Source organism: Entelurus aequoreus, linkage group LG23 (assembly GCF_033978785.1).
Source record: "Entelurus aequoreus isolate RoL-2023_Sb linkage group LG23, RoL_Eaeq_v1.1, whole genome shotgun sequence".
NCBI classification, from domain to species: Eukaryota; Metazoa; Chordata; class Actinopteri; order Syngnathiformes; family Syngnathidae; genus Entelurus; species Entelurus aequoreus.
The window spans coordinates 37,519,267-37,532,767 of record NC_084753.1 but is presented as its reverse complement, the minus strand read 5'-3'; the positions used below and the strand labels follow the sequence as shown (position 1 = coordinate 37,532,767).

Below are 13,501 nucleotides of genomic sequence, written 5' to 3'. Positions count from 1 at the left end.
AACAAAAAGAAGTTGAGGCCATATGAGAGGGAAGTGAGTGCGGAGGATTTGAAATTTTGCCAAGAATAGAAAAAAGTGTCTTGGAGTTGCCTTCATTAGAACTGATTAAAGTTGTGTAGTAGGATGATTTAGTGTTGTTTAGGCAGTCTTTGTAGTGTTGAAGGTGTTGGATGTACATGTCCTTGTGTACAGTGAGACCAGTTTTTTTTTTGTAAAGACGTTCAAGTTGGCGTCTCTTTGTTTTTAACTTGCGGAGTGTGGGAGTTAGAGATGCGCGGTTTGCGGACACAACCGCGGAGTCCGCGGATAATCCATGGGTCGGGCGGATGCATGAAGAAAAAAATAAATTTTAAATAAATTCGGGCGGGTGGCGGTTGAACCTATCCTCTCGAATGTCTGCTTATTTACACCCAATCAACAATTATAAGGGCGTGCCGTGTTGGTACTGCCTTTATCACCCTCTACAGCATGTACGGCCAGCGTGCTAGCCCAGCCACATGTTGTAGGCGGCATCTGCTTGCATACGTAAGTGACAGCAAGGCATACTTGGTCCACAGCCATACAGGTTACACTGACGGTGGCCATATAAAACAACTTTAACACTCTTAATATGTGCCACACTGTGAACCCGCACCAAATAAGAATGACAAACACATTTCCGGAGAACATCCGCACCGTAACACAACATAAACACAACAGAACAAATACCCACAACCTCTTGCAGTCCTAACTCTTCCTGGCTGAAATAATCACCCCCGCTACGGAGGGGGGTGGGGGGGAGGGGGGGGGGTGTTGATGTGTGGGGGCGCAGTGTAGGGGGGGCAGGGTTTGGTGGTAGCGGGGGTGTATATTTCAGCCAGGAAGTGTTAGAGCTGCAAGGTGTTCTGGGTATTTGTTCTGTTGTGTTTATGTTGTCTCACGGTGCAGATGTTCTCCCGAAATGTGTTTGTCATTCTTGTTTGGTGTGGGTTCACAGTGTGGCACATATTAAGAGTGTTAAAGTTGTTTTATACGGCCACCGTCAGTGTAACCTGTATGGCTGTGGACCAGGTATGCCTTGCTGTCACTTACGTGTGCAAGCAGAAGCCGCACACAATATGTGACTGGGCTGTCACGCTGTCTGTACATGTTGTAGAGGGTGATAAAGGCAGTACCAACACAGCACGCCCTAATTATTGCTGTTAGGGTGCGACCCCAGGTCTACATTATATATACAACAATGGGCGGGTGGCGGGCGGTTGTGGTTTTGATAAAATGTTAGTTCAGTTGGATTGTGGGTGGATGACGACATTTGTGATGCGGATGCGGATGAAACAATTGCCTATCCGCGCATCTCTAGTGGGAGTAAACCAGGGTGCAGAGTTGGTGAAAGAGACACTTCTGATTTTTCCTTGAGCCAGCATGTCCAGTAGATGATGAAGATTATTGTTGTAGTAGGTGACCAGTTCATCGGGAGAGGAAAGAGAGTCACTGTTGGGGAGGCTGTCAATGGCGGTGGAAAGAGTGTCAGAGTCGATGTCCTTGATTTTGCGAAAACAGATATATAAACCACTTTAACACTGTTACAAATATGCGCCACACTGTGAACCCACACCAAACAAGAATGACAAACACATTTCGGGAGAACATCCGCACCGTAACACAACATAAACACAACAGAACAAATACCCAGAACCCTTTGCAGCACTAACTCTTCCGGGACGCTACAATATACACCCCCCGACTCACCCAACAACTCACGTCAGGCCAGGTGGGCATTGTTTTTCAATCGTTTTAATTTCACGTTGTCTTACAGGCCGGGGTCCCGCAATGTCAAGTCGGACGCGTTGTCACGACCCGACTAGGACTCTGGACACAGATGCAGGATTTCTGAAAACAGTTGTTTATTCTCAGAAGGGGAGGGGTCCAAAAAGGGAGAAACAAAACAGGCTATCAAAACAGATCTAATCTGACTACTAAACTAACAAAAATATTAACAACTCAAAACGCTCCGGCTATGGAGAGAAAAAGGGCTAAGAACAAAAACTAACAAATACAACAAAAAGCACTCCAACGTAGTGATGGGTCCGGCAACACCGATGCATCGGCGCATGCGTCGAGCTCATAGAGCGATACCCTGTGTCGGTGCGCGTATCGCTTTTAGAAAGTCACGTGACCGAACACGAGCTGTTTTGGTCACGTGACCGCTCATGAGCTGTTCTGGTCACGTGACCGCTCATGAACTGTATCGCACTGACGCCTGCGCGCCAAACTGTGTTTATTAGGAAGCGGCGCAATGCGTGTTGTTGACGAACACCGTTAGGGCCGCTTGTTGTCACTGTCACTCAAAGTTGCATTTTAAAATTACACAGAATAAATGTGTTTATTTTGTTTAGAATTCAGATGGGTTTGATTTGGTGCGCGGCATATATTTGCTGTGCGCGGAGGACGCTTGAGCACTGCGCAATTGCGCAGGCGCGCACCTTAGAGGGAACGTTGCTCACAGGGCACAGAGGAGGCGTCAGTGCGATACAGTTCGCGTATCGGTCACGTGACCAAAGAAGCTCATGATCGGTCACGTGACTTTCTAAAAGCGGTACGCGCACCGAAACAGGGTTTCGCTCTATGAGCTCGACGCATGCGCCGATGCATCTGTGTTGCAGGACCCATCACTACTGTTACTAGAGAAGATACAGGAATGACGGCGTGGCGAAGTTGGTAGAGTGGCCGTGCCAGCAATCGGAGGGTTGCTGGTTACTGGGGTTCAATCCCCACCTTCTGCCATCCTAGTCACGATACATGTTCACATTATTTGACTGTATCTAAAAAAGATAAAAATATATTTTTATTTAAATGAAGATATGAAATAATCCTAAATGAAATACAATGACTTGGTTTATATTATTGTATATACTAAGTCATAAAATCAGTGTCAGTTGAGTCGGTCCATAGGTTGCCTGTAGGGATTTTTAATGTCCAGCAGATGTCAGTATTTAGTGACACAGTATCAATACAGTTTTGCAATGTGTCGAAACGCTTCATGAGGCCTCATCAACCCATCACTACTCCAACGGAGGCGATGCTAAGAAGCTAATCTTACCTGACAAAAGGTTACAAACAAAGAATCTCCCGTGGATCAAAAATACAAAAAGTGGCAATGGCTGTGGACAAGACTGTGGCAAAGGAACGCTGGAGGTACGCACAAGAAGATACAAAACACTCTGGCACAGGACAGAAGGAGGATGAGACATTTATACACATGAGGGAGGGTGACACAGGTGGGCGCAATCAGGCAATCAGGCAAGACGTCAGACCAGTGAAACAGGAGGAAGGGCAAGTGACCTGAAACGAGAGGGAGAGTCAGCATTTCAAAATAAAACAGGAAACAACAAAACATGAAACCAGATGAAACCCAGACCAGACTTCACCCAGGCGTGACATTGTTGGCTTTTTTTTTCTCTATAACTTGAGTTGATTTATTTTGGAAAACCTTGTTACATTGTTTAATGCATCCAGCGGGGCATCACAACAAAATTAGACATAATAATGTCTTAATTCCACGACTGTATATATCGGTATCGGTTGATATCGGAATCTGTAATTAAGAGTTGGACAATATCGGATATCGGCAAAAAAGCCATTATCGGACATTATGTGTATATAACTCATTTCCAAACGTATATATCTGCTGCTCATAGTCCAGTGTGGCTAATATATGGAAAAAAAAAGTTCTTCTAAAATTTAGTGGGTGCAGCTTATGTATATCTTGGTGCGCTCTATAGTCCGTAAAATACAGTGTTTCTGATGTTTTTATTGGTTGTTTTGCTATACACTTTCAACACAACACATAAAGAACACAACTAATCTCATTGTGTTAACAGTGTCAGTCAAAAGTTATTTCTATTCTCGCTCTATCTTATTTACTTATTTACCCAACAGACGTCCAGCAGCCCCCCCACATTAAAGAGGAAGAGGAGGAAGTGTGGATCACTCGGGAGGAAGAGTGTCTTCTAGGGCAGGAGGAGGCTGATCTCACCAAGTTTCCACTGACTGTTGTCTCTGTGAAGACTGAAGACCATGAAGACAAACCACCTGAGTCCTCACAGCTTCATCACAGTCCAAGTAAGCACAACATCCACATATCATTTTATTCTCAGGGCATTCAGTCCATCACAACTGGACTGTTCACTTTGTCTTAGAAGACGTTTGGCCTCTCATCCAAGTAGTCTTCATCAGTTCATGTTCATAGACTTCAAGTCTTAAATCTAATCATTTCAATTTAAGGCCTTAGAATGTTTTAAATTCTATCAAAATCACATCTTTCAAAGGTCTCAAAAAATATATTAACATTGTTTTTATTTAAAATAAATGCATAAACTAATCAGCTGTCCAGCCCGATTTTGAGAGGAAAAAAAAGACAAGTACAAGAGTATTCACTGTCTTTGCTCTATTGCTTGTATTCCGCCGAGTGACTTCTTCCCGGAAGTGAGAACCAGTGGTGGTCAACCAGGCCAAGATGGCGGTTGTACAACAAGCAGTGCGCAAACTATCTGACTACAAAAGAGGCTTAAATCTTCCTGCAATAATCAGATACGGGCCAAAAATCGAAATATGCAAAATATTAATCAAAAAAAGATTTGTTTAGTGATATCAAGAATTATTTGTCGGTGTAGTTCCCAAACATATCGAACTATCATGTGCTCCAGACATTTTACACCACAAAACAGATGAAAACTTGTACAAGCATGGATGTGTACAACTTCTTTGTGTGTGGCTGGGTCAAGGACATTGGTATCAAGACTCTCCCGGATTAATATGCATCGTTTTTGAGATTGAGAACTGCACTTTGATCAACTCACGGCGTACTTACTGGTGCCAGCTCGCTAGCTTAAATGCTAACATTAAAGGCCTGCTGAAATGATTTTTTTTTATTTAAACGGGATAGCAGATCTATTCTATGTGTCATACTTGATCATTTCGCGATATTGCCATATTTTTGCTGAAAGGATTTAGTATAGAACAACGACGATAAAGATTGCAACTTTTGGTATCTGATAAAAAAAAGGCTTGCCCCTACCGGAAGTAGCGTGACGTAGTCAGTTGAACATATACGCAAAGTTCCCTATTGTTTACAATGATGGCCGCCAGAAGTGAGAGAGATTCGGACCGAGAAAGCGACGATTTCCCCATTAATTTGAGCGAGGATGAAAGATTTGTGGATGAGGAAAATGCAAGTGAAGGACTAGTGGGGAGTGGAAGCTATTCAGATAGGGAAGATGCTGTGAGAGGCGGGGGTGGGACCTGATATTCAGCTGGGAATGACTAAAACAGTAAATAAACACAAGACATATATATACTCTATTAGCCACAACACAACCAGGCTTATATTTAATATGCCACAAATTAATCCCGCATAACAAACACATAGGTGTTTGATATGCTAGCTCCTAGCTACTAGCTACTAGCTCGAGCTAGTTATAGCTCAAGCGGGTTATATGGACGGGATCCCGTATATATAACCCGCCAATACAATTCAAACACCTGCACAACACACACACTCACTCAGCCCAAAGGACCGTTCACCTAACCCAAGGTTCATAAAGCTTATATATTTAACCAAAGTTACGTACGTGACACGCACGTACGGGCAAGCGATCAAATGTTTGGAAGCGCGCGGGTGGGACCTGATATTCAGCTGGGAATGACTACAACAGTAAATAAACACAAGACATATATATACTCTATTAGCCACAACACAACCAGGCTTATATTTAATATGCCACAAATGAATCCCGCATAACAAACACCTAGGTGTTTGTTATGCTAGCTCCTAGCTACTAGCTCGAGCTAGTTATAGCAAGCGATCAAATGTTTGGAAGCACAGCTACATACTCACGGTATCGCGTCTGTGTATCCAAATCAAAGTCCTCCTGGTTAGAGTCTCTGTTGTCCGAGTTCTTCGATCTTGACTGCATCTTTCGGGAATGTAAACAAGCACCGGCTGTGTTGTGTTGCTGACTTCCCTCGCAAAATATCCGCTTCGCACCGACAACTTTCTTCTTTGCTTGCTCAGCTTCTTTCTCCATAATGCAATGAACAAATTGCAACAGATTCACCAACACAGATGTCCAGAATACTGTGGAATAATGAGATGAAAACAGAGCTATTTCGTATCGGCTTCAATGGGGAAGCCATACCTCTGTTAAACTGGCTACGTCACGCGCATACGTCATCATACCGAGACGTTTTCAAGCGGAAGTGTGGCGGGAAATTTAAAATTGCACTTTATAAGTTAACCCGGCCGTATTGGCATGTGTTGCAATGTTAAGATTTCATCATTGATGTATAAACTATCAGACTGCGTGGTCGGTAGTAGTGGCTTTCAGTAGGCCTTTAAAACAACAGACCCCAATCTAAAGTTCTATGAACACATTACTGTCTGAGTTACTAACCTACTAAGTACAAGCTGTGCTCTCTTAGCACGGAATTATGATGATCCATCTTTCCTCAGAGGGACAGAGACCAGGTGTTTTTATGGTGCGTTCAAGTACCGCTGAACAGAGTAGGACAAACACAACACCCACCAGAAGTAATACATAATTAGAATAGATTTTATTTGTTATGCCCTTTTCCAAAAAACCCAGAACATGCACCTGGGGATAGGTTGATTGGCAACACTAAATGGGCCCACAAAGATGTTGTCTGTCTATCTGTGTTGGCCCTGCGATGAGGTGGAGACTTGTCCAGGGTGTACCCTGCCTTCTGCCCGAATGCAGCTGAGATAGGCTCCAGCACCCCCCGCCACCCTGTAAGGGACAAGCGGTAGAAAATGGCTGGATGGATGGATGCCCTTTTCATTTAAATAAATCTTAAAGTGCTACTATACATGTTATAACAGAATGTCACCAGATATAAACAGTAAATTAACCAGTAGATTAAACTGGAAATACAACTGAAAATGATGAATAAACAAATATGTTACTGGCGACTTTTCCAGGGTGTATGCCGCTGGTATAGGCTCCACCCACCCCCGCGACTCCAAGAAAGACAAACGGTACAAAATGAATGTTTACTGCATATGTCAGCAACTAAATTAGTAGCCGTTGTAACCCGTTTTAACATTTATAGATTTTAGGCCCAATTGTCCATCTCTAGTGAAAAGGCTTGTTTTTTTCCCCTGTGAATAATGTTGTAAAGAGCGGCGTGTTTGTCCCTCCCGGAGATTTCGGAACAGTTCATACAAACATTTAGATTTCTTTAGTACATGTAAACGTACTGAATGCCTCGTGTGACTGAGCAAAGCTGGATGTTTCTATTGCATGTTTGTCTTCGTGTGTCCTGCAGACGTCTCTGAAGAACGACTTCTCCCTGAGCAACAGGAGTGGAGATTCCGGATGGAGCAGGCGAAGCCACAGCCCTCCCACATTAAAAAAGAAGATGAGGTGCCACAGACAACTCACATTAAAGAGGAAGAAGATGCACCAGAGACCCCTTACATTAAAAAGGAAGATGAGGACCCAGTGTCCCCCAGTTTTAAAGAGGAAGTTCCACATTACCCTCACATTAAAGAGGAGGAGGAGGAACACAGCATCCGTCAGGAGGGAGAGCATCTTGAATGGTTGGAGGAGTTCCCAGTGATTGGTGTCCCTGTGAAGAGTGAAGGTGATGAGGTCAAAGGTGAGAGTGAGGAGAAGAGAGAGGCGGAGCCTCCAAGCAGCAGCTCAACTCAACACATGACAACAGAAGCTGATGGAGACCACTGTGGAGGATCACAAGCAGACAAGCTCTTAGCTCCACTATCAGATAGTGAGGACACAACGTCACACTCTCCTGACACTGATGATGAAGACTCTAAAGATGATAAAACATGTCACACTGACAACACACACTTCACATGTTCTCACTGCGACAAAACTTTTAAATACCATTGTTATCTGAAAGAACACGTGAGAACGCACACCGGGGAAAAACCTTTTTCCTGTTCAAAATGTGGTAAAAGTTTTCAACGAAACGACGTGTTGAAAGAACACATGAGAACACACACTGGGGAAAAACCTTTTTCGTGCTCGGTGTGTGGTAAAGACTTCATTCAAAGTCAACATTTGAAAGTTCACATGAGAACGCACAGTGGTGTGAAACCTTTTTCATGTTCAATTTGTGCCAAAGGTTTTGTCGCAAGTCAAAATTTGAAAGTACACATGAGAATACACACTGGAGAAAAACCCTTTTCTTGTTCAGTCTGTGGTAAATGTTTTGCAGCAAATCAAAATTTGAAATTACACAAGAGAACGCACACTGTAGAAGAACATTTCAACTGTTCAATCTGTGGTAAAAGTTTTAGACGAAGTCAGAGTTTGGAAAGACACACAAGAATACACACTGGTGAAAACTATTTTAGCTGTTCATTCTGTGGTAAAAGTTTTGTACAAAGTCATGAATTGAAAGTACACATGAGAATCCACACTGGAGAAAAACCTTTTAACTGCTCAGTCTGTGGCAAAAGTTTTTTAACCAGTCAAAATTTGAAAGTACACATGAGAATACACACTGGGGAAAAGCCTTTCACCTGTTCAAGCTGCGGTAAAAGTTTTGTACAAAATCACAATTTGAAAGTACACATGAGAACACACACTGGTGAAAAACCGTTCTCCTGTTCAATCTGCAACAAAAACTTTTGTAGCCAAAGAAACATTGGAGTACACATGAGAATACACACAGGCGATAAAATGTTGAGTTGCATTGTTTGTGGTGAAAGATTCTCTTATAGGTACCAGTTGAAAAAACACAAGTGTGCTGGTGAGAACAGCAGCAGCAAATGAAGATGCAGGATTTCAATTATACTGTCAAAACTTTAACTTTGACTTTCTAACAACATCAACACATATAACATGTGTGACATCATTGTTGTGTGTGTAACACAATCTTGTTATCATACTTATAGATTAGATTTTTTAGAATAGTGGGGTTTTTTTCACTCAAGTTTGTGCATTAATTTACAACATTGTGTACTTTTATTTAAAAATAAACAGAACAATTTGAATATAAACACAGAGTAAACAGTATAAAACATGTTACATATAATAAACATTCAATGTAATAGAACCTTTATTTAACCAGATAAGAAAACCCATTGAGATCAAGATCTCTTTCACAAGGGTGACCTGGCCAAGAGGTAAACAGCACATGTCACAGAGCAGTTTCAAAAATAATACATTAAGACATACATTTTAAAATACATAAGAGAACCGTAAAACAACAGAGATTTACATCTTTAAAAACACAGGCACTGTGCAAACGTCTCTCGCTGTTTGTCCCTCAGGACAGAACGGAAGTCTCCAAATGGAAGTAGTTCTGTAAGTTTCAGTTTCGTCTGCAATGCATTCCATGCCATAGGGGCAGCGATGCCAAATTCAGTCCGTACATGAGGAACAGTTAAAACATACAAATTGTTAGAACGTAACGCGTAAGAGCTGCTTTTTCTTTGTAACAGAGTACACAAGTATGGAGGTATTAAACCTAAAAGAGCCTTATAAATGATAGTCAGCCAATGTGTGTATCTGCGTGCACTCAATGAAGATAAGTCTGACTTCATATACAGTTGACAATGGTGGGTGAGACTACGACAGCCAGTAACAAATCTTAGTGCTGAATGAAAAACAGTGTCCAAGGACTGGAGGCATTTAGATGAAGCACTAAAATAAAGCACGTCTCCGTAATCAATTACAGGCAAGATAGTTGCTGTCACCAATTTCTTTCTGACTTTAAGAGAGAAGCAGTTTTTATTTCTAAAAAAGAAACCAAGCTTTGCCCTAAGCTTATAGACCAAGTTGTTAATATGGGCTTTAAATGAAAGCTCCTGATCAAGAGTAAAACCCAAGTACTTGTAATTTAAGACCTGCTCTATAGGGTTTCCATTTGATGTTACAATATTTGGAATATTTTCCAGTAGCACCCTTGAATGAGAGAAAACCATTAACTTGCTTTCATCTGTATTTAAAACCAATTTAAGATCAAATAAGCGAGCCTGGATGACATCAAAAGCAGCTTGTAAAAACTCAAAAGCCTGAGCGATGGAGGTTGAACAGCAATAAATAATGGTGTCGTCTGCATAAAAATGGTACATTGCATTTGACAAATTATTACAAAGATTATTTATGTAGATAGAAAATAAAATGGGCCCCAGCACTGAGCCTTGTGGAACGCCTTTGGTAATGTCCAGTAATGAAGAGGTGGTCCCAGCCACCTGTACACGTTGTGTTCTGCTGGAGAGATAGTCTGTGAACCAAGCAGCTGCATTTTTAGATAACCCAACGTGATGAAGGGCTTGAATTAACAGACTGTGGTCTACTGTGTCAAATGCTTTTGACAAATCAATAAATAGGGCGACACAATATTTCTTGTCGTCTACAGCCTCGATTAAATCATTGAGGACCTTAAGAGCAGCTGTAATAGTGCTATGCTGTTTTCTAAAACCAGATTGAAAGGGAGATAAAATATTGTTTGATTCTAAAAAAATCCTCTAGCTGGTTACTGATGATCTTCTCAAACAATTTTGCTAAAATGCATAATTTAGAAATTGGTCTGTAATTATTTATATTTGTGGGTTCACCCCCTTTTAGCAGGGGAAGAACAAAGGCCGATTTCCAGATTTTTGGAATGCTTTTACTTGTTAGACTTAGGTTAAAAATATGCGAGAGAGGCTCAGCAACAAAATCAGCAGCCAATTTTACGAAAAAGGGTTCAATATGGTCAGGTCCTGCTGCTTTAGTTGTGTCCAGGCTCTTTAGTGCACTGTTTACCTCGGATATTGATACAGGTGTGAACTCAAAAGTGCAGGTGCTGCGTCTATTTACAGCCTGTGGTGTATTTGGTATATTAACATTAGTTAAACCAACATTTGACAATTGAGGATTCAACGACTCAAACAAGGATCCGGCAGAAACAAAATACTCATTAAAACAATTTGATATAGTTGTCTTATCAGACAAAGTACCAGATTGAGTAATTAAAGGACTTGGAAAGTCATTTGTTGTCACATGATTTAAAGAAGCTTTTATGGTTTGCCAAAACTTTTTGGGATCATTTATATGTTTTTTGCATTCATGCAATATTTATAATTCACTTTTATACTTAATCATAGCAATGTTTGTATAGATTTTTGAAATAAGGAAATGTTATACATTTTCATTTCTAATTGTAAATGATTCCATTGATGAAGACCTTTTATATGATATACTTAACATACATGTATTAACATGTTTAACATTTGTTCATACCTTTGCTTTTGAGTACACATACATCCCTCTTAGATAATATTTACTGGTTCACATCTACAAAACCAGTGAAGTTTGCACGTTGTGTAATTCGTAAATAAAAACAGAGTACAGCAAAGCCGCCGGCGTTTCTGGGTGTTGTTGATAAATGGCTTTCGCTTTGCATAGTAGAGCTTTAACTTGCACTTACAGATGTAGTGACAAACTGTAGTTATTGACAGTAGTTTTCTAAAGTGTTCCTGAGCCCATGTGGTGATATCCTTTACACACTGATGTCGCTTTTTGATGCAGTACCGCCTCAGGGATCGAAGGTCTGTAATATCATCGCTTACGTGCAGTGATTTCTCCAGGTTCTCTGAACCTTTTGACGATATTACGGACCGTAGCTGGTGAAATCCATATATTCCCTGCAATAGCTCGTTGAGAAATGTTCTTAAACTGTTCGACAACTTGCTCACGCATTTGTTCACAAAGTGGTGACCCTCGCCCCATCCTTGTTTGTGAATGACTGAGCATTTCATGGAAGCTGCTTTTATACCCAATCATGGCACCCACCTGTTCCCAATTAGCCTGTTCACCTGTGGGATGTTCCAAATAAGTGATGAGCATTCCTCAACTTTCTCAGTCTTTTTTGTCACTTGTGCCAGCTTTTTTGAAACATGTTGCAGGCATCAAATTCCAAATGAGCTAATATTTGCAAAAAATTAAGTTTACTAGTTCGAACGTTAAGTATCTTGTCTTTGCAGTCTATTCAATTGAATAAAGGTTGAAAAGGATTTGCAAATAATTGTATTCTGTTTTTATTTACCATTTACACAACGTGCCAACTTCACTGGTTTTGGGTTTGTAAAACATCTTCTGGACCACTTGAATCATATTATTTATTTTATACATAATTTGGAGCAGTTGTGTTGTATACAAGATCATTTACTTTTAAAATGTGTAACTTTATGAATCATTTGATGGGTCTCGATAAGCCATTCTATTAATTATCTTTATTACTGTTTTGTAATATGAATATTGTTTTGTGATTGTTTCATATGTATGTCCCCAGACCTTTATGCAACAAGCAATGTATGATCCAACAAAAAATGGGTAAATAAATGTAGTGCATATTTGTTGTGTGTATTTTGTTTTATTTAATATTGCAGTCAATTTAAATATTTTATTCTTTATATGATTTTTTTAAAATATGATTATAAATGAACAATATTTATATAGTGCTTTTTCACAATCGTCTCAAAGCGCGTTACATTGCCCACATTAGTTGAACATAGTTCATTTTAATGAGCCAGTCAATAGATTCACCCGTCAATGTCACAACCCTCCAGTCTTTTGATCAAATGTGATATTCTAACATTTAACAATGCAGAACAAATACAATTTAAAGAAAAAACTGATAATCAAATGTTGTCTGTCTATCTGTGTTGGCCCTGTGATGAGGTGGCGACTTGTCCAGGGTGTACCCCGCCTTCCGCCCGAATGCAGCTGGGATTGGCTCCAGCACCCCCGAGACCTCAAGAGGGACAACATGGATGGATGGATGGAAACTAAGAATCCACAGAAGAGAGTTTATTTGCAGTTTTAATCATACTTAACATGTACATATACAAGCACATACAGTCATGTATGTAATCACGTTTCATCAATCATATATTAAAGTTGTTCCCCTTGGGGAAACTGGGTAACACACGGCACACTGACAAATCTTAATCTATTGGTACTATAACAATCTACAAGGTTAATGTAAGTCACTTTTTATCCCTGTCGTGACATTATTTCCTACAGTATCCATTGTAATTAGAGATGTCCGATAATATCGGACTGCCGATATTATCGGCCGATAAATGCTTTAAAATGTAATATCGGAAATTATGTGTATCGGTTTCAAAAATTTTAATAAGGGATGTCCGATAATGGCTTTTTGCCGATATCCGATATGCCGATATTGTCCAACTCTTTAATTACCGATATCAACCGATACCGATATCAACCGATATATACAGTCGTGGAATTAACACATTATTATGCCTAATTTGGACAACCAGGTATGGTGAAGATAAGGTACTTTAAAAAAAAAATGAATCAAATAAAATAAGATAAATAAATTCAAAACATTTTCTTGAATAAAAAAGAAAGTAAAACAATATAAAAACAGTTACATAGAAACTAGTAATTAATGAAAATGAGTAAAATTAACTGTTAAAGGTTAGTACTATTAGTGGACCAGCAGCACGCACAATCATGTG

At 40.4% G+C, this 13,501-nt stretch overlaps 1 protein-coding gene across 1 annotated transcript in view; it reads left to right on the top strand.

The window, feature by feature from the left end:
• LOC133640866 (zinc finger protein 26-like) overlaps positions 1-13,501 on the top strand; it is a 47,153-nt gene that overhangs the window by 17,801 nt on the left and 15,851 nt on the right. The window contains exon 3 of the mRNA XM_062034549.1: positions 7,324-8,783. Coding sequence (XP_061890533.1) covers positions 7,324-8,783 — 1,460 coding nt within the window. The remainder of the gene's footprint in view (positions 1-7,323; positions 8,784-13,501) is intronic.